The sequence below is a fragment of the Lepidochelys olivacea genome (genome assembly GCF_965140295.1).
Source record: "Lepidochelys olivacea isolate rLepOli2 genome assembly, chromosome: 1".
NCBI lineage: Eukaryota > Metazoa > Chordata > Testudines > Cheloniidae > Lepidochelys > Lepidochelys olivacea.
The window spans coordinates 9,913,969-9,931,648 of record NC_140411.1 but is presented as its reverse complement, the minus strand read 5'-3'; the positions used below and the strand labels follow the sequence as shown (position 1 = coordinate 9,931,648).

At 56.8% G+C, this 17,680-nt stretch overlaps 1 protein-coding gene across 1 annotated transcript in view; it reads right to left on the bottom strand.

The window, feature by feature from the left end:
* Positions 1 to 17,680, bottom strand: part of INPPL1 (inositol polyphosphate phosphatase like 1) — a 74,707-nt gene that overhangs the window by 6,354 nt on the left and 50,673 nt on the right. Inside the window, exons 13-27 of the mRNA XM_084634237.1 lie at positions 16,690 to 16,807; positions 14,122 to 14,218; positions 12,849 to 12,987; positions 12,556 to 12,655; positions 12,104 to 12,192; positions 11,816 to 11,897; positions 10,638 to 10,727; positions 8,388 to 8,501; positions 7,915 to 8,003; positions 7,416 to 7,503; positions 3,302 to 3,457; positions 2,663 to 2,747; positions 2,004 to 2,153; positions 827 to 1,586; positions 102 to 235 (exon numbers count right to left, since the gene is read on the bottom strand). Coding sequence (XP_084490363.1) covers positions 102 to 235; positions 827 to 1,586; positions 2,004 to 2,153; positions 2,663 to 2,747; positions 3,302 to 3,457; positions 7,416 to 7,503; positions 7,915 to 8,003; positions 8,388 to 8,501; positions 10,638 to 10,727; positions 11,816 to 11,897; positions 12,104 to 12,192; positions 12,556 to 12,655; positions 12,849 to 12,987; positions 14,122 to 14,218; positions 16,690 to 16,807 — 2,291 coding nt within the window. The remainder of the gene's footprint in view (positions 1 to 101; positions 236 to 826; positions 1,587 to 2,003; positions 2,154 to 2,662; positions 2,748 to 3,301; positions 3,458 to 7,415; positions 7,504 to 7,914; positions 8,004 to 8,387; positions 8,502 to 10,637; positions 10,728 to 11,815; positions 11,898 to 12,103; positions 12,193 to 12,555; positions 12,656 to 12,848; positions 12,988 to 14,121; positions 14,219 to 16,689; positions 16,808 to 17,680) is intronic.

Genomic DNA, 17,680 nt, shown 5'->3' with positions numbered 1-17,680 from the left:
GCCCCTGCCCCCAGCTTGGGCTCACCGCTCCTGCCAAACCAACGTCCCCCTGAGCAGGGTGGTCACGCGCGCCGGGGCCTGATCCGGCCAGGTCCCCTCACCTGAGGAACTCCAGGTCGTCCCAGCCATTGTGGATCAGCCCCTCCTCGTACCTCTCCAGCCCGAGGGCCAGGAGCCATTCGCCCACGCTGCACTCGCTCAGGCTGGAGCTGCTCCTCCCTCCCTGGCCCAGCGCCTGTGCAGAGCAGATTAGCACAGTACATCAGGCACCCCGGGGGTCCAGCTGCCCCCCCACCCCTCCCCGGGACCCTCCTGCATGCACACGCCGAGCAAGGGGGCTCGTGCAACGGCTTTGGTGCCTCCTCCGTGCACGGGGAAATCCGATTAACCCAGGGCCTGGCTCCAGCACCTCCCATCCCAGGACCCCAGTCACTTTGGACTGATGAATTCATGCCCCCGGGGGGTTGGGCAGTATCCGCAGGCCCATTGTCCAGATGGGAAAACCGAGGCACAGAGCAGGCCAGTGAGCTGCCCGTGGCCGTACAGTGAGTCAGTGGCAGAGCTGGGAGGAGAACTCCATTCCCCTGACTCCAGGTGGCAGGACCAGGTAGGAGGCTGGGGCTCTGCTGGGGGCAGGGGACATCGATTCCAGGGCGGCTGAGAACCCTCAGCCTTCAGCCATTTCAACCTGGGGCCTCTTAGCCAGAGCGGCTTGGCTGAGCCTGCCCCCGTGTGCACGGGGCAGAGGGACATTGCTGAGGGACCCCAGAGGGAGGGCGCTGTGACCCCTGATCTCATAGAGCCTCTGACAAGCTCCTGCAGGTACCTCTTCAGCCAGGTCCTCCTCGATGCTCTCCCTGATGGAACGGGGTGGGAACGTGATAGGCCGGCTGTAGTCGGGGTGCATGCACCTGGGGGGCAGGTCCAGCCGCCCTTTGCTGAGCAGATGTGGGGCCGGCCGGCCCTGCTGCTCCCGCCCCAGGCCGCTGCCCCCTTTGCTGCCCGGATAATCCACCTCACTCAGGGTCTTGGCCATCTGCAGCACCGAGCAGGAGCGATCGTCCAGGAGGCCTCCCTGGGCCTGGGGGGCATTGGGGGGCTCCATCAGGAAGCCAGGTCCAGGGGAGGGGGGAGGCCTGGGGTGTAGCTTGGGTGGGGCCAGCTTGGACTCCAAGGGATCGCTGAAGGCCACAGCAGCCCATGGCTTGGCGGTGCAGGGCTCCTCCCGGCCAGCTGCCCCACCCAGGTCCTTGGCGCTGGCGTAGAGAGGGTTTTCAGCCACCTCGAACTCCACGGCCTTGGGCAGCGGCGGAGGCGGGAAGTCGGGGGGTGGCAGGTTGAGGGTGCCCGTGTCCTCGTCCGAGGAGCTCTCCTCGCCCCGGCCCGGGAGCGGCTGTCGGCGCCACTCCGGCTGCACGGGCACCGTGATCTGTACTTTGTTCTTGGGGGCCGGCCCCTTGGAGGGAGTGGGGGGATCCGCGGCCAGCAGCTGGTGCGGGACCCCCTCCAGCACGTAGTAGGCCGGGTTATTGAAGCTGTTCTTCATGGGGCCGCCGTCGGGCTCCGAGGCCGAGTCCTGCTTGGACCTGAGGGCAGAGAATGGGTCAGTCACCTGGGGGCACACGCCAAGGGGCAGGGAGGAGGAGAGGCTGGCCTGCGGGCGGGCATTGCAGGGGATCGTCTGCCTTGTCTATACAGACCGCAGGCTCTTTGGGGCAGGGACTGTCTCTCGCTATGGGGCACGTACAGTGCTCAGGGCCCCTCTCAGCTGTACTCCTTGCTTTGGAGGACTCCTCTACCCCAGGCATCTCTCCCCAACGGGAAGGTCCCCGGCAGCCACTTGAGACATCACCACCAAGGCACGTAGGCCCCCAACTCTGGGGGTCCCCGGCCGTTCTCCCTAGGGGGAACGTCCTGCCAGCTCTCCGGTGAGAGGCTCCGTTGTTCTAGCTAGCTCACGGTGGTACCAAGGGGGCTGGGGGCCCAGCTTGCCCCGCACTGACCTGGCCTGAGAGGTCTCCTCCTTGGAGGTGCCGCGGAGTGGGGCTGGCAGACGCCCAGCAGTCAGGGCGCTGGGTTTCTCTGGCTCGTCAGACAGCTTCCCGAGGGGGCAGGCTGCCGTCTCCCCTGGCAGGAGCTTCCGTCCGGCGGATCTAGCAGAGAGGGGGAGACTATTTGCCGATGGAGGCAGGGCCCGTCCATACCCTCCCAGCTGGAAGCTCACCGGTTCTCCGCAGGGCTCCCACTATCATCCCCCTCTCCCCCTCCCGGGGACACCAGGAAAGCGAGGCCGAAGCGCCTGTGTCATTCCCCTGCTGCCCCTTCACCCCAAACCTTCCAGCCCCCGACAACCCTGTCTGCTCCTGGGAAGCTTCTTCAGCCAGGGCCCTGCCCCAAAAGCCACCCGCCACCCCGGCAGGGTGGACCCTGCGCTGCTCGCTGATCTCCCCTGACGCCAGGCCAGGATCCTCCTGCCAGGGGGAGACCAGGCCGGTGCAGAGGGTCACTGACCATCCCCATGAGTGACAGGGCTGACCGGACAGACACGCCCCCGGGGCATCCCTCCCCCCGGGCGGAGAGCGCCCCCTGCCTTCCCCCCCCGGGCCCTGCTTCTTCCCAGAGCGTCATTGCCACAGCGTGTCCGCCCCCAGCCCATCCTTACTTGGCGTGCTCCTGGCTGGCCCGGGAGACCGGTGGCAGCTTCCCCTTGGCAGCTCCGGTTTCGTCCTTGTCGATGCTGATCCACTCTGCGGGCAGGAGACACGCACCCGCTCAGCGGCCAAGCACCCCCCCCGGCTTAGCTCACTCAGCGCCTCGCCCGGGGCTGCTCCCTGGCTGGCTCGATGCAGTCCCAGGCCACGAGGATCCTGCCCCCGCCTCTTGGAGGGCTCCTTCTACCCACCTGGCACCATCTCGCTGGCTCCCCAGCTCTGGGGCTGGGTGGGAAACTCAGCCCCCAGATCCCTTGTCTCTCGGGCACCCCCAGCGGTGGAGAGATGGAGCCACCCCCAGCCACTCACTAGATGGCACCACCTTCCCCCCGGCTGCTAGCCTGGCCTGGCTTCAAACCCTGAGCCACGCAATAGCAGCGGCCCGGCTCTGGCCTGCCTCTCTGCTTAACTGGAGAACAACATCCCAGCTTCTTCTAGGCAAATCCCCCCCCGCCTGCTGGCTAATGGCTCCATCGGACCATGCAATCAGCTGCGGCAGCCGGGCCGCGTTCCCACAGGGTGTAACCCCTGGATGCCTGGCAGGCAGCCCCTGAAAGGCAGAATAGTCCCCCCCCGCCCCACCCACTCACCGTAGAGCCGCTCCCGGGTGCCCATCCGCTCGGCCGGGACCCGGACCTTCATGGAACCCCGGATGTTGCCCGTCTCCTCCCCGCGGTGGGACAGGTAGGTGAGGAACTGCTGGGCAGTGCTGCCGATCATGGACTTCAGGGCGATCACGCACTCGCCTGGAGGACGGGCAGGAGAAGAGGCGTCGGCGGGACAGCCAGAAGGCAGGCACCAGTCAAGGTCAACAGGGTGGGGGAGAGAGGTGCCCATGGCAGTGCCCTGCCCTCCCCTCCATCCCCAGCAACGTGACCCCAAAGGAGCGTGGTGTGGGGGGGAGAAGACACTGCAGAGACAGCACTACGGATCAGAGACGGGGGTGGGACTCCCACAGGCGAGAGCAGCTCCGCGATTGCACTCAGGAGCCGAGCCCCTGGAGCGAGAGGGAGGTAGGTGGAGCCTGGAATGGGACGCTAGAGACCTGGGTTCAATTCCTAGCTCTGGAACACACTCCCTGGCTGACCCTGGGCAAGTCACTTAATAGCTCAGCTTCCATCTGGGAAAGGAACATGACGTTTCCCTACTGCCAAGGGGCCGTGTGAGGCTCCATGGGGAGGGGGGCTCAGATGCCGCAGTGAGGAGAGGGGCAGAGACAGGAGGTGTTGCATTATATACCAAGAATATCTACACTTGTTCTGAGGCCCAGAAGGAGGTGGGAGACAGACCAGAGAGTCTCTGGGTAAAAATAAAAGGAGGGAAGGAGAATAGGGGTGACATCATGGCAGACCACCAAAGGAGGAGGTGTTTCTACTACAAATAACAGAGCTATCCAGAATGCAAGCCTTGGTAACAAGGGGGGGACTTTAACTATGCAGACATCTGATGGAAAAGGCAACACGCAAACCTTTCAGCAAGTTCTCGGACTGTAGTGGGGATGACTCGTTTCAGAAAGAGGAGGAAGTAATCGGGGGGAAGCCATTTTAGACTTCATTCTGAAAGACGTAGGCGTAGGGAGGAGGGTTTTAGGTTTATTAGGAACTGGTGGAGCCTTCTGGGAAAGGAGGAGCTTTCACAGAAAGGACGGGCTGCACAAAATGGAACTAGATTGCTGGGTGTGTAAACTTGAAAAGGTTGTAGAGGAGTTTTTAAGCTAAGTGCTGAGGGAAAGCCAACAGGTGAATCACAAAATCATAGAATATCAGGGTTGGAAGGGACCTCAGGAGGTCATCTAGTCCAACCCCCTGCTCAAAGCAGGACCAATCCCCAACTAAATCACCCCAGCCAGGGCTTTGTCAAGCCTGACCTTAAAAACCTCTAAGGAAGGAGATTCTACCACCTCCCTAGGTAACGCATTCCAGTGCTTCACCACCCTCCTAGTGAAATAGTGTTTCCTAATATCCAACCTAAACCTCCCCCACTGCAACTTGAGACCATTGCTCCTTCTTCTGTCAAGACCATTACAGGTGCTGAGCACACGGTTCAGGACAGAGACATCCCTTAGGGGAGGATCTGTTAGCGGGGATTTTCTCTATCCTCATAAAGAGGAGAGGATCGAAGTTGATAAAGTACAGGTAGGACCTGAAGAGAAACAATCAAACAAAAAAGAGTCCCATTCAGTTTCATCACATGAAGGCAGAGAGCTAAACATTGAGAAATGTTGTAAGAGCTTGTCTACAAATGCAAGAAGTCTCAGTACTAAGATGGGTGAACTCGAGTGGGTGGTATTAAATGAGGATGTGGATAAGAACATAAGAATGGCCCTACTGGGTCAGACCTAAGGTCTGTTATGGACCCTGTTAGGGTCTTGGCCTTCACAACATCCTCTGGCAAGGAGTTCCACAGGTTGCCTGTGCATTGTGTAAAGAAATACTTCCTTTTGTTTGTTTTAAACCTGCTGCCTATTAATTTCATTTGGTGACCCCTGGTTCTTGTGTTATGAGAAGTAGTAAACAACACTTCCTTATCTACTTTCTCTGCACCAGTCATGACTTTATAGACCTCAATCATATCCCCCCTTAGCCGTCTCTTTTCCAAGCTGAAAAGTCCCAGTCTTATTAATCTCTCCTCATATGGAAGCCGTTCCATAGTCCTCAGCATTTTTATTGCCCTTTTCTGAACCTTTTCCAATTCCAATTTTGATGTAACAGGCATCACAGAAACTTGGTGGAATGAGGATAAGCAATGGGACACGGCGATACCAGGGTACAAAAGATATCGAAACGACAGAGTAGGTCATGTTGGTGGGGGAGTGGCAATAATACACATATGTTTTCAATAAGTTTTCTTTCCCACATAGCGCCACTCCCCCACCAGCCCTGCTCTTGCCAGATTCTGTGAGCAGGGCCTGCCTCATACCAGGCCTCTGGTACAAGGGCTCATATCTCAAGCTGACTTCCTACTACATTAGCTAATGTGACGCCAATTTTTCAAAAAGCCTCCAGAGGTGACCCTGGCTGGTAAGTCTAACTTCAGTACCAAGCAAACTGGTTGAAATTATAGTAAAGAACAGAATGATCAGATATGTAGATGAACATCATTTGCTGGGGAAGAGTCAATATGGCTTTTGTAAAGGGAAATCACGCCTCACCAATCTACTAGAATTCTTTGAGGGGGTCAACAAACATGGGGACAAGGGTGATCCAGAGGATACGGTGTACTTGGACTTTCAGAAAGCCTTTAACAAGGTTCTTCAGGAAAGGGTCTTAAGCAAAGTAGGGAGTCACGGGATAAGAGGGAAGGTCCTCTCATGGATCAGTAACTGGTTAAAAGACAGAAACAAAGTGTAGGAATAAATGGTCAGTTTTCAGAAGAGAGAAAGGTAAATAACGGGCTCCCCCAGGAGTCTGCACTGGGACCAGTCCTTTCAACATATTCATAAATTATCTGGAAAAAGGGGTAAGCAGTGAGATGGCAAAATTTGCAGATACAAAACTACTCAAGATAGTTAAGTCCCAGGCAGATTGAGAAGAGCTACAAAAGGATCTCACAAAACTGGGTGACTGGGCAACAAAATGGCAGATGAAATTCCATGTTGACAAATGCAAAGTAATGCACATTGGAAAACACAATCCCAACTATACATACATAATGATGGGGTCTAAATTAGCTGTTACCACTCAAGAAAGAGATCTTGGAATCACTGTTGAGAGTTCTCTGCAAACATCCACTCAATGTGCAGCGGCCACCAAAAAAGCGAACAGAATGCTGGGAATCATTAAGAAAGGGATTGATAATAAGACAGAAAATATCGTGTTCCCTCTAGATAAATCCATGGTACGCCCACACCTTGAATACTGCGTGCAGATGTGGTCACCCCATCTCAAAAAAGGTATATTGGAATTGGAAAAGGTTCAAAAAAGGACAACACAAATGATGAGGAGTATGGAATGGCTGCCATAGGAGGAGAGATTAATAAAACTGGGACTTTTGAGCTTGGAAAAGAGACGACTAAGGGGGGATATGATAGAGGTCTATAAAACCATGACGGGCATGGAGAAAGTGAATAAGAAAGTGTTATTTACTCCTTCTCACAACACACGAACTAGGGGGTCACCTGATGAAATTAATCAGCAGCAGGTTTAAAACAAACAAAAGGAAGTATTTCTTCACACAACGCACAGTCAACCTTTGGAACTCCTTGCCAGAGGATGTTGTGAAGGCTAAGACTATAACAGGGTTCAAAAAAGAACTAGATAAGTTCATGGAGGATAGATCCATCAATGGCTATTAGCCAGGATGGGCAGGGATGGTGTCCCTAGCCTCTGTTTGCCAGAAGCTGGCAATGAGTGATAGGGAAAGGATCACTTGATGATTACCTGTTCTGTTCATTCCCTCTGGGGCACCGGGCACTGTCGGAAGACAGGATACTGGCCTAGATGCACCTTTGGTCTGACCCAGTTTGGCCGTTTTTATGTTTCTAAGTTATAGCCCACAGGAATCGGCGACAGAGCTGGGAACAGACCTCACCTAGGGCAGCCAGGACTAGAACCCTGGGCCTACAGCACCAAAACCCAGGACTCCTCCCTTTGAGCCAAAGGAGAATGCCAGGCGCTATAGCAGATCCCTCCCTTAGCCACTCTGTGGCTCGGCCACTGGAGGGCGATGTTACTCCCAGGCCACACTCCCCCTCCTGCTCCTTACCGTAGGATTCGTAGCCGTCAACGGACTTGACCGTGAGCAGCAGGTGCTGGTCCTGGAGATACTCGATCTCGGACAGAATCGGTTTCAGCTGCAGCCAGGGAGAATCCATGGAGAATGGACATTTACTCAGCACAAGGAGGCCAACACGCTGCATGTAGCAGCTACAGGGCACAGCGGAGCAAGGTGCAGTAATACAGGGATCCCGCTCCCCCTGCCAATCGAACCGACCACCCGCATTCTCCCACCCGGACAGAGAGCCGGTGTGCTCTAATGCATAGAGCACTGGCTTGGGAGAGCTGTGTCCTATTCCCGGCCCCGCCACTGGTCTGCTGGGTGACCCTGGGCAAGTCACACCCCGATCTGTGCCTCGGTTTCCCCATAATGATACTGACCCGCTTTGTAAAGATTATGGGATTGTTACTACCAATAACAAGGTGGTGTCTCCTCTGCACAGAGGGGGTGGCAGGGTGATTGGCTGGGGGAGGGGAGGAGTTCTCACCGTGGGCAGCTGCCTCGAGGACCACTGAACCTTCAGGAAGTTGATGTTGTCACTGCTCTGCATGTCATTCTCGAAGCTCTTCTTGAACTCTGGGGGAGAGGAAGTGGCAGGCTCGGGTTAGGCACACACTCCCCCGGCCTTCAGACACAGTGGAGCAGTCCCATGGTACGCCTCTCACCCTGCCCCCATCTAGCCAGAATGGAACTGTCCTAGGACTAAATTGACCCCATGTGGGGACAGACACACCCCCAACCCCAGCACTCCGCAGGCCTCTGTTGCTTGAGCTAAAGGAGAATCTCCACTAGCACAAGGAGAATTAGGGCTTTTGCATCCTCTGCTGGTTGCAGCCGCTGGCGGGCCATGGGCTCACACACAGCAGATGGTGGAGAGGCTTCCGTCTACACTAGACAGTGGGCTACACGGTATGTGTGAACCAGGCGAGTGGGGGGAGGGAGGGGGTGTCAGGCATGCACCTTCCAGGCAGGTGGAGTAGAACTCGATAAAGAACTTGGTCCTGCTGGCCGTCTTCACGATAGCTTCAATGTTCTCAAACTCAATGTAGGCCTGGTCTGAGGCCTTGGAGAGCCCTGGGAGCAGAGAATAATCAGAGTAGAACACCTCACCCGGCTAGCTCTTACCTAGCACCTCTCATCCCTAGATCTCCAAGCGCTGTACAAAGTAGGGTGGGGTCATTATTCCCATTTTACACAGGGGGAAACTGAGGCACGGGGAGGGAAAGTGACTTGCCCAAGGTCACCCGGCAAGCCAGTGGCAGAGCTGGGGACAAATCCAAGGTCTGCTGAGTCCCGATCCAGTGTTCCAGCCACGAGGCCAGACTGTGGAGAGGGTTATGGCTGCCCCAAGAAGACAGGACCCACAGGTTCATATGAGGGACAAGGAAGACACCCCCAGCTCAGTTTTTATCACAGCTGGTATCAAGCCTGGAGAGCTACCAGGTCTGCTGGGCCCCAAGCAAGTTCATCTCCCTTCTGGGTTGGGTGATGGAGCCAAGTGTGCCCCAGAACTGACACAGGGCACAGCCGAGGGGACGACAGGAGAGCAGGGCTAACAGGAGGCACGGACCTAGGGTGGCATTGCCTTCTCCTGGGGCAGTGAGACGGGATCATGCGGGGGTCCAGCAATCCTGAGGTGGTGATGTCTGGGGCTGGTGAGGTATGCAGTGTGGTGGGGAAGGAGATTAAAGATCATCTAGGTATGGCCCCAAAATAACAGCCATATTTCGCCTCGGTTTTCAGTAACAAGGATCAGAGCGTGTGGACGAAAGCAGGATGGCTGATGGAAATGAGTGTCTAGAAATGGTAATTACCACGGCCGAGGCGGAAGAAAAACTTAACAAGCTTCATGCACTCGAATCAGGCCGGGGGGACCGTATTGTTTCCATCCCAGGATCCTGAAAGCACTGGCATATGAGGTTGCTAGGCCGCTGGAAGGGGTTTTTAATGCATCTAGCTATTTGGCGTAGCGCCGTATGAATGGAGAATAGCTAACGTCCCTGGATGTGAGAAAGGGGAAAAAAGTGACCCGGGCAGTTACAGACCTTGTTAGTCAGACCGCAGCAGACGTTAGAACGAATTGTGAAGGAAAGAATAATGAAATTCAGAGAGGTAATTGGCAAAGGAGACGTAATGCAATGTGAGTTTACCAACGGTAGATCGTGCCAGACATGGTGTCTCTAGGAAATGGTTAGGGATCAGTTCAAGACTCATCAGGTGGGTAAGGAACTGGCTAAAGGGAGGAGACAGCGGGTTGCGCTGAAAGGTGATTACTGGACAGGAGGGAGGTTCCTAGCGGAGTTCCCCAAGGATCAGCCTTGGGACCAATCTCATTCACTGTGTTTCTTAATGACCTGGACACAAAAAGCAGGAGCGGGCTAACGAAATGTGCTGACGACCCAAAGTTAGAAGGAAGCTTCAGTCCAGAGGCGAACTGGAACACAGGAGGACCTGATGACCCTGAAGGCTGGAGGGACAGAACGGGGATGAAATTCAGCAGTCCAAAGTTCACGGTCAGGCACTTGGGGTTGAGTAAGAAGGGGAATCAGATTGTTCTGTGAACACACCAGGGGGTGAGCACCAAGCAGGGAAATGAGCTTTGGAAGCTACAGGACAGTGCTGGCACAAGAACAAATGGAAACTAGCCATGAACAAATTCAGGCAGGAAATTAACCATCAATAGGAGTTGTGGGGGCAAACAACTGAGTTAATTTTAAGAGAGAGCTGGACAAATGGGCGAGTGGGAACTGCATGACGGGATTGCTTGTGGCGGCAGGGCAGGGCTCGGCAGCCCTGGGGCTCGCTTCCGGTCTATGGCTTACCTTCCCAAAGCTCATGCTTCAGGGTTTCAGGATTTCCCCCTCCCCCAGTGTGTTCTGGGAGGGGTTTTTATCTCCTTCCTCTGAGGCAGGAGGGATGGTCACGGCTGGAGAGGGGACACAGGATGGGGCTCTGAGGTGGCCCCGAGCGCTGTCTCTCTCGGCTGCGGGGTTAGCGTGCAGGTCGGTGGCCTGCAGTAGACAGGCAGTCACACCGGATGCTCTAGCAGTCCCTTCCGGATTTAAATGCTACAACTCTGCGACATCCGTGTCCCCACGGAGGCTCAGTGACAAGTCAGGGCCAGGGGCAGGCGGAGAGCAGCTTGGCCATTGCTAGCCGGTGGCCACCCAGCCCAGCGCAGGGCAGGCACACGCCTGCCTTCCCCCGTACCTTTCTTGGAGACAAACTGGGATGTCACTCCGACTTCGAAGGCTCCGAAGACAGGGGAGTGGTCGCTGGTCGTGATGTCGTCGGTGCATCCTACCAACAAGCAGGCTCCACTGGTGAGCTAGCCAAGGCGCCCGGGGCCGGGAGCGGGCTCAGCAGGGGCAGGGAGCCCGACTGGCAGCTGATCAGGCCCGAGGGGAAGGCATGGCCCTCTCTAGGGGTGGAGTGCCCCAGACCCAGGGGTGGAGTGCCCCAGTGCTCACTGGCGGGGCAGCTGAGAAGCTGGGCACCGCTGGAGCCCCCTTGCCCGGCCCTTTGCTGGGCGTCCGTACGCACCTCGGAAACATCGCCGGGGAGAGAACTACGTTTCCCTCATGCCAGAATTCAGTGGGGAATTCTGATAGCCCAGGGGGCCAGCCCTCTCTGCCCACCTGCCGTCCCAGTTGCCCTCGCTGCCCTGCCAACGTGCCCACCCCAGGCTCCCCACCGCCTCTTCAGCCCTTGGCCCCCCCGCTGCCGCTGCTTACAAGGGAGGGGGGGCGCTCGGCTAACAGTGATGAGACCCTTGTCCTGGGAACAGAGCCCGCCTCCCCCTTGAGAACCGGACTGAGACCCGCAACTCGCAGGCCTCCGTGACTAGACCCGTTTGGGCTAGATTTGAACCTGGGACCTAGCTGGGAGAGACTGTCTACCCCCACCCTGTCTACCCCACGCCCCCGTGAGGGCTTTCCTCTCGAGCCCCCCAGGGCGAGCCCCAGCCCCGCACAGCCTGGCCCCCCCTGCACTGAGGGAGGCAGTGCCCGCAAGGTCTGGGCGAGCAGGGCCCTGGCAGGAAGCCTGGGCTGTCACTCTGCCCCACTCACCATCCCCCCAGGGGTGTCGTGCGGCTCGAGGGGGCGTGAGGGGAAGGGGCTTCTGGGGTTGAGCGGAGAGAGGGTGTCCCAGGCCCGGGGCAGGACTAGCCCCAAGGAACAGCCAGATCTGCAGGCACAGCCAGGGGAGCGCCTGGCACTGGATCCCTGGTCACCTCCGTGCAAATGCACCGGCCACAGGCTCCTCCGCACGCCCATGGGAGATGCGCCACCCGGGCTGCCAGGGCGTGGACCACCCCGGCCAGCTGCCCAAGGGCGAGCAGGTGTGATCCCAGCCAGCAGCGGGTGCTGCTGACGCCCCCCACTCACCGTAGGAGTTGCAGTTGATGTGGGTCTCGGGGTACGACTTCCACAGGATGCGGTCACACCAGGAGGGGACGTTGGTGCGGACCTGGGCGGGGGGCACAGGACGCTGGGGTGAGGCATTGCCAGGCAGCACCCTCCCCCCGCCCATCAGCCTGGCAGGGCCCCTGGCGCTGGCCCCTCACTGGCCCACAGGGTCCGGAGAGCCAACCACGGGAACTGGCTATCCCTCCCCAGCCCCCCAAACGCCCCCCCCACATACCTTTGCTTCCCCACCCCACCCCCAGCACCTACCCCGGTGGGCTTCTGCTTGTGCCACACGTAGGTGTCACGGGAGCCCCGCTCGTAGCGGTAGGTCGGGGGGAAGGTGATCTCCTCCTCGCCTGCAGAGACACAGCCCGGGGCGTGAGGAGAAATAGCCTTGGCCCGGCCACCCGCAGCATCCCCCAGCAGCCACAATCCACACCCCGGACCCCAGGCCCAGCAATGCCGACCCCTGAAGGGGAGACACCCCCCCAGCAACACCCCAGCAGGGAAGAGGAGAGCCCCCAAAGCTCCCCCACCCCAGCAGGGAAGGGGAGACCCCCCACAGTTTCTCCCACCCCAGCAGGGAAGGGGAGACCCCCCCCCAGCAACACCCCAGGAGGGAAGGGAGAGCCCCCAAAGCTCCCCCACCCCAGCAGGGAAGGGGCAGAGCCGGTGGGGGAAGCAGACACCCGCCCCGCCCGCAGCAGAGCCGCCCTCACCGAATCGCAGGAAGACCTTGTGCTTCTCCTTCTCCAGGTTGAGCTGATCCACCTTGAGCAGCGGCTCGAACTCCTTGCGGTTGATGTAGTTGAGGATCTCCTGGAGGAGGCAGGACCAAGCGGGCAGGTCAGAGCGGGGAGGACAGGCCACCCCCACCCCCCGCAGGCCTGCCCTCCCTCCTTTCCCCCCAAGGGCCTGTGCCCCTCACCTCTCACTTGGCTGCCCTCCCCACGGTGCAGCCCTCTCCAGCCCGGCCCATGCCCCCATCCCCACGGGCCCGCGCCCCCCTCACCTGGATGTCCATGTCCAGGCGGTAGTTGAGGTCCCCGAACCAGAAGAGATGGGTGAAGCGGAGCGAGATGTCGAAGGAGCTGAGCTGCTTGTCGCCCAGGGACAGCAAGCGCAGGATGTCCAGATAGTTCTGGTTCCGCCTGCCGGAGAAGGGAGGGGTGGGCAGGCCGAGAGAGATGCACCCGGCACAGAGGGGGCAGGGTTGGGGACACAGATCAGAGTCTCCGGGGGCACAGGCTTGGGAACAGAAACCCAAGGGCTAGACTGCTCCGAGTTACTAAAGATCCCCAGGCGCTTCCCGCAAGAGCAGCGGGTTTGCTTGGGTGCCCTAATTTGAGTGCTGTCAACCGCCGCCGTGCTCCTCCCCAGAGGCAGATGCGCTGACCCGCTGCGTGGGGCTTGTTACGTGTGTAAGCACCCCCTGGGATCCATCGGGACGGTACAGATGACAGATAGGGTGGTTGTTTAATATTCTCAGGGCTTCTACCAAAGAGAAGGCGTGTGGAGAATGAATGCTTTTCCCAGGCTAAGAGCTCCAGGCCTGACAGAGAGACCGGGGGAAGGAAATGGGGGCTTTCCTCATTTGGCGGTAGACCCACCATGATGCTTAGCCTGGGAACGTCTGTGCTTCCAGAGTTCATCCAGCGGGACCAGAGCGTGCATGCTAACAGCGACAATCGCTGCGTGCTGACCGCCGGGCCCAGGGTGATGTGGCCCCAAGGAGCAGGGTGTGGGATGGTGCATGGAAATACGCCGGGACAGAGTGAGCGCAAGTGTGTCTGAGTGTACGCAAGCGTGCAAAGCTGAGCCCACCTGTATCTAAGAAAGCAAGAAGGAGCATGCAAAGGCCAGGGTGAGCGAGTGTGCCCCAGGGTGGGTGTGCGAAAGGATGAACCTGTTCAAACTGGCGCATGCATGCGTGGCAAGTGTGCCCCAAACCGAGTCCGGGAGTGCAAGTGGCTGTGTGCAAACACTAGCGTGCCAGAGCGAGCAGGAGTGTGGCCAGGGGTAGGTGCGAGCGTCCCCAGCGCCACGTCTGTAAGCGAGCAGGAGTGCGCGAGGGTGGTGCCTCTCCATGGAGACCAAAGTGTCTCCTGTCCAGAGCCAGTGGCCATGTTCGCGTGCTGCCCACGGCCAGCGACAGGAGCTACCAGCAGCTCCCCGCTCAGCCCCGTTGTGCCTGGGGGGACCAGTGGGCCCGTCCCCCCAGCTCAGAGCTAGGTGACAGGCTCCCGCTCTGCAAGGGGCTGCCCTGCCCTGCACCCCGCACTCACCTGGCCGTCTTCTCGTTGCCTGAGGTCAGGTGGCAATTCACGAAGCCGAAAGAGGTGCCATTGAACATGAAGGAAACTCCCACAGCCCCTTTATTGCCTGCAAAACAAAGAAGGGGAGGGGGTGAGCCCCACTCAGGCCGGGCCGGGGCTCAGTTCCCAGGCCCACTCTGGGCACTGATGGCCCATAGCACAGCAGCCGAAGCCGGCACCGGCAGCTTGGAGTGAGCAGAAAAAACACAAAGCCATTAGGATGGGTAGGGGGAGGAGAGAGTCCCCGCTGGCTAAGAGCTGCACCAGATCCCTGGATCCTAGCCTTCCCTGGCCTTGGGGATCATAGAATCATAGAATATCAGGGTTGGAAGGGACCCCAGAAGGTCATCTAGTCCAACCCCCTGCTCGAAGCAGGACCAATTCCCAGTTAAATCATCCCAGCCAGGGCTTTGTCAAGCCTGACCTTAAAAACCTCTAAGGAAGGAGATTCTACCACCTCCCTAGGCAACGCATTCCAGTGTTTCACCACCCTCTTAGTGAAAAAGTTTTTCCTAATATCCAATCTAAACCTCCCCCATATCCAATCTAAACCTCCCCCTGGGATAGTCAGACCCAGCCTCTTTCCAGCTGTAACTGACCCCGCGAACCCCTTCTGCCAGGATCCAGGTGCTGCCCGCATTACCGTTCAGCTGCCCTGGGGCACCATCTACACTGCCTTAGGTGGCAGAGCCAGCCCTGAACCCAGCCAAGGGAGGAGAAGCAGATGCAGAGAGGCAGGCCCTGGAGTCATTTTAAAGCAGGGCAAATACCTAGGGCCTTCCGAGCGAAAGGATTGTGGCATCACAGAACAGTCTGTGCCCTTGTGCTGGAGGGTGGTGCCAGGCCAGGGCTCCTCTCAAGCCAGAGCAGAGGGAACGTCTGAGCCAACCAGGGTGGATAAAAAAACATCTTTGATTTAAAAATAAATTAATAAAAAACCTGGCATTTAAAATTTAAATTAAATACAGGTATACTTTTAAAAGAGAAACCAATTTAACATTCAAATGAAAATTAACTACCTATGTTAAGGCCTTAATTTGTTATAATCTATTAAAATCATTTAAATTAACTACAGAAAGTAATATTAAGAAGTACATGTTTGCAAGACAGTCAAAGCACTGAAAATCACCGGCTAAGCACCTGGACCCAGAGCTTGTTGAAGGGCTAAACCAGCTTTTGACACCGGTAGCCTCTTCTACAGCTGCAACGAGAACATTGTTTTCATTTCAGTTTATTCAACTTGTTCAGTTCAATGACTAGTTCATTCAAAGTTAAGCTATCAACTGGGAGCTGAAAAAGCAGGAAAGCTTGGTTTCCTCCCTCATTCTATGAATAAAAACAAGGCGTGAGAGGATGAAATCTACTAGCTCTAAAATCTTGAAGGACATGGTGACCAGACACAATCAGCTAAATTCACTAACTACAGCTCATACTTCTTGGGGGTAATATGTCACTTAGTTTTAAAGGCAAAACATGTTTTGATGAACTATTTTTCCTGATATCTCCAGCCCATTTATGGTCATTTTATTTAATGTAAAAAGGGGTTTTTGTGCATTTTAAATTGAATTTGGATTTCCATCCAAATAGAGCTTGGCACATATCACAAGTAAAAAATCCATTATTTCAATAAGAAATGTGTCATTTACCATTTTCTAACACAATGAAAAAGGTAAAAATTAAGAATCTGAATAAATGTAAGTCAAGCTCTATAGTGCTTAAATCAATGGGTATAGATGCAGTATATCCTCTTGCCTAGCAAAAAGATGAACGACATTTAGGGTAAAGGCTAGATTTTGCTGCAGTCAACACATTTTAATGTTTGCCAGCCAACGAGACTCAACCTTTCTTTAGGGAAGTAACTAAAAAGTACCAATGCAAAATATGATTAAAATCGGTGATTTAAATTATGGTTTCCGGCTTGCTGATTTAGCTCACCATTACAATTGATGATTTAAATCAACTCATCTTGGTGCTAACTTGCCCCAACCCTGTGCTGGAGGGGAGGAAGAGAAATTCAGTCTCCAGGCCCATTTGGCCATTGACCTCTCCGGAACTGGTGTGAGACCCACCAAGGCGCTTCACAAAGGCCAGTGAAGAGGCACAGACAGTAACGACTAGTGACCCAGACCAGATCAGGATGGCCAACTGCATCTGAAAGGCCCTGCACAGTATCCCAATCCTCTGAGCCATCCAGTCCCCTCTTCCACCACCCAAGCTTCAGTCCCAGTCTCAAACCCCAGCTCTAACCCCCACCCCCAGCATCAGAAAATGCTAATTTTGGATGGCGGCCCCACTGGAGCTTGTGCGGCCAGAACATACAGACATGTTGCAAAGAACTGGGAGTAGAACTGCGACCTGCTACTCCAAGACCATAGGAATCTACCACTTGCATAGAAGGGCCCTATCGGGAAAACCGTAGATACCAGGGTGCACCCTCAGTCACTCCTAGCCAGCCATGCTAAAGGTGAGTGCAGAGGGCTGAGTCTGTCTGTCCCAGGTACCTAGTCTAGCCCCCACAGCGCCTAGATCGGCCCCTACCTAGCGTGTTGGCGATCCCGGTCTTCACACTCGAGGTGCTGACGTGGCTGATCCGGTTCTCGTGCTCCGGTCTCACCAGGACGGCAATCTTAATGTTCCACAAAGCCTGCATCGCGATCTGGCAGGGGGCCAACAAGACAACGTTACACCTCCACTCTCCTGGCGGGGGCGCCGGAGCCTGGCTCGGAGGCAGCAGCTGCCCTAAGGTCACCGCCCCTGAAACCCCACCTGCAGCAAGAACCAGGCGTGCAGCAATGAGAACAAACCCACCGAGATGCCCGGGAGTGCCTGCAGAGACTCCCTGTGGCTCAGTGTTTGCAAACCAAGGTTTAAATGAAGTTTGGTGAGGTTGAAAGCCGCCAGGGTGGCTGCCAGGAATTGTAGTCCAATCTGTCCCCGGGGCAGACATATCCGATAGCTGCTGCTCCTCCCCTTCCCTGTTCCAACAAGGACATTTTTGAACCACCAAGGCACAACCCAGATGTTTACAGGAGGCTTCTCTCCCCGCAGCAGGGGCTCCTGTGCCTCAGGGCTGGGCCCAGCTCCCTGCTCCGAGCGTGGTGACCAGGCGCGTGGGATCACAGCAGCGCTCAGGTTTGGCCTAGCCACCCCTCCATCATGACGGAGGAACAGGGAAAACCGCCGGCTCGGAGCGGAGACAGGCCTGGCCCAGCTGGCGGGACCCAGGAGCCGCCACTGGCCAGGTGAGGGCAGCATGGGCTCACTGCTTCTGCACCAGGCCAGGGTGGGGTTACAGCGCCCGGTGGGCACAGCTGCAGGTGCTCGGGGCCCCTCAGCGGTCAGGACATTTTCACGGAGCAGTCCCTAAACCTGGGACTCTTCCTGAATTGACCATGACTGCAGGAAAGGGATAAAAGCCCTGTTAAATGTAACGCCTTGTGCTTCATGCAGCTCTGCGGGTGCTGAAGGATCCCAAAGCAAGCAAGCGGCACTGAGTTCCCCCTCCCACTGAATTCTCACACATGCATGA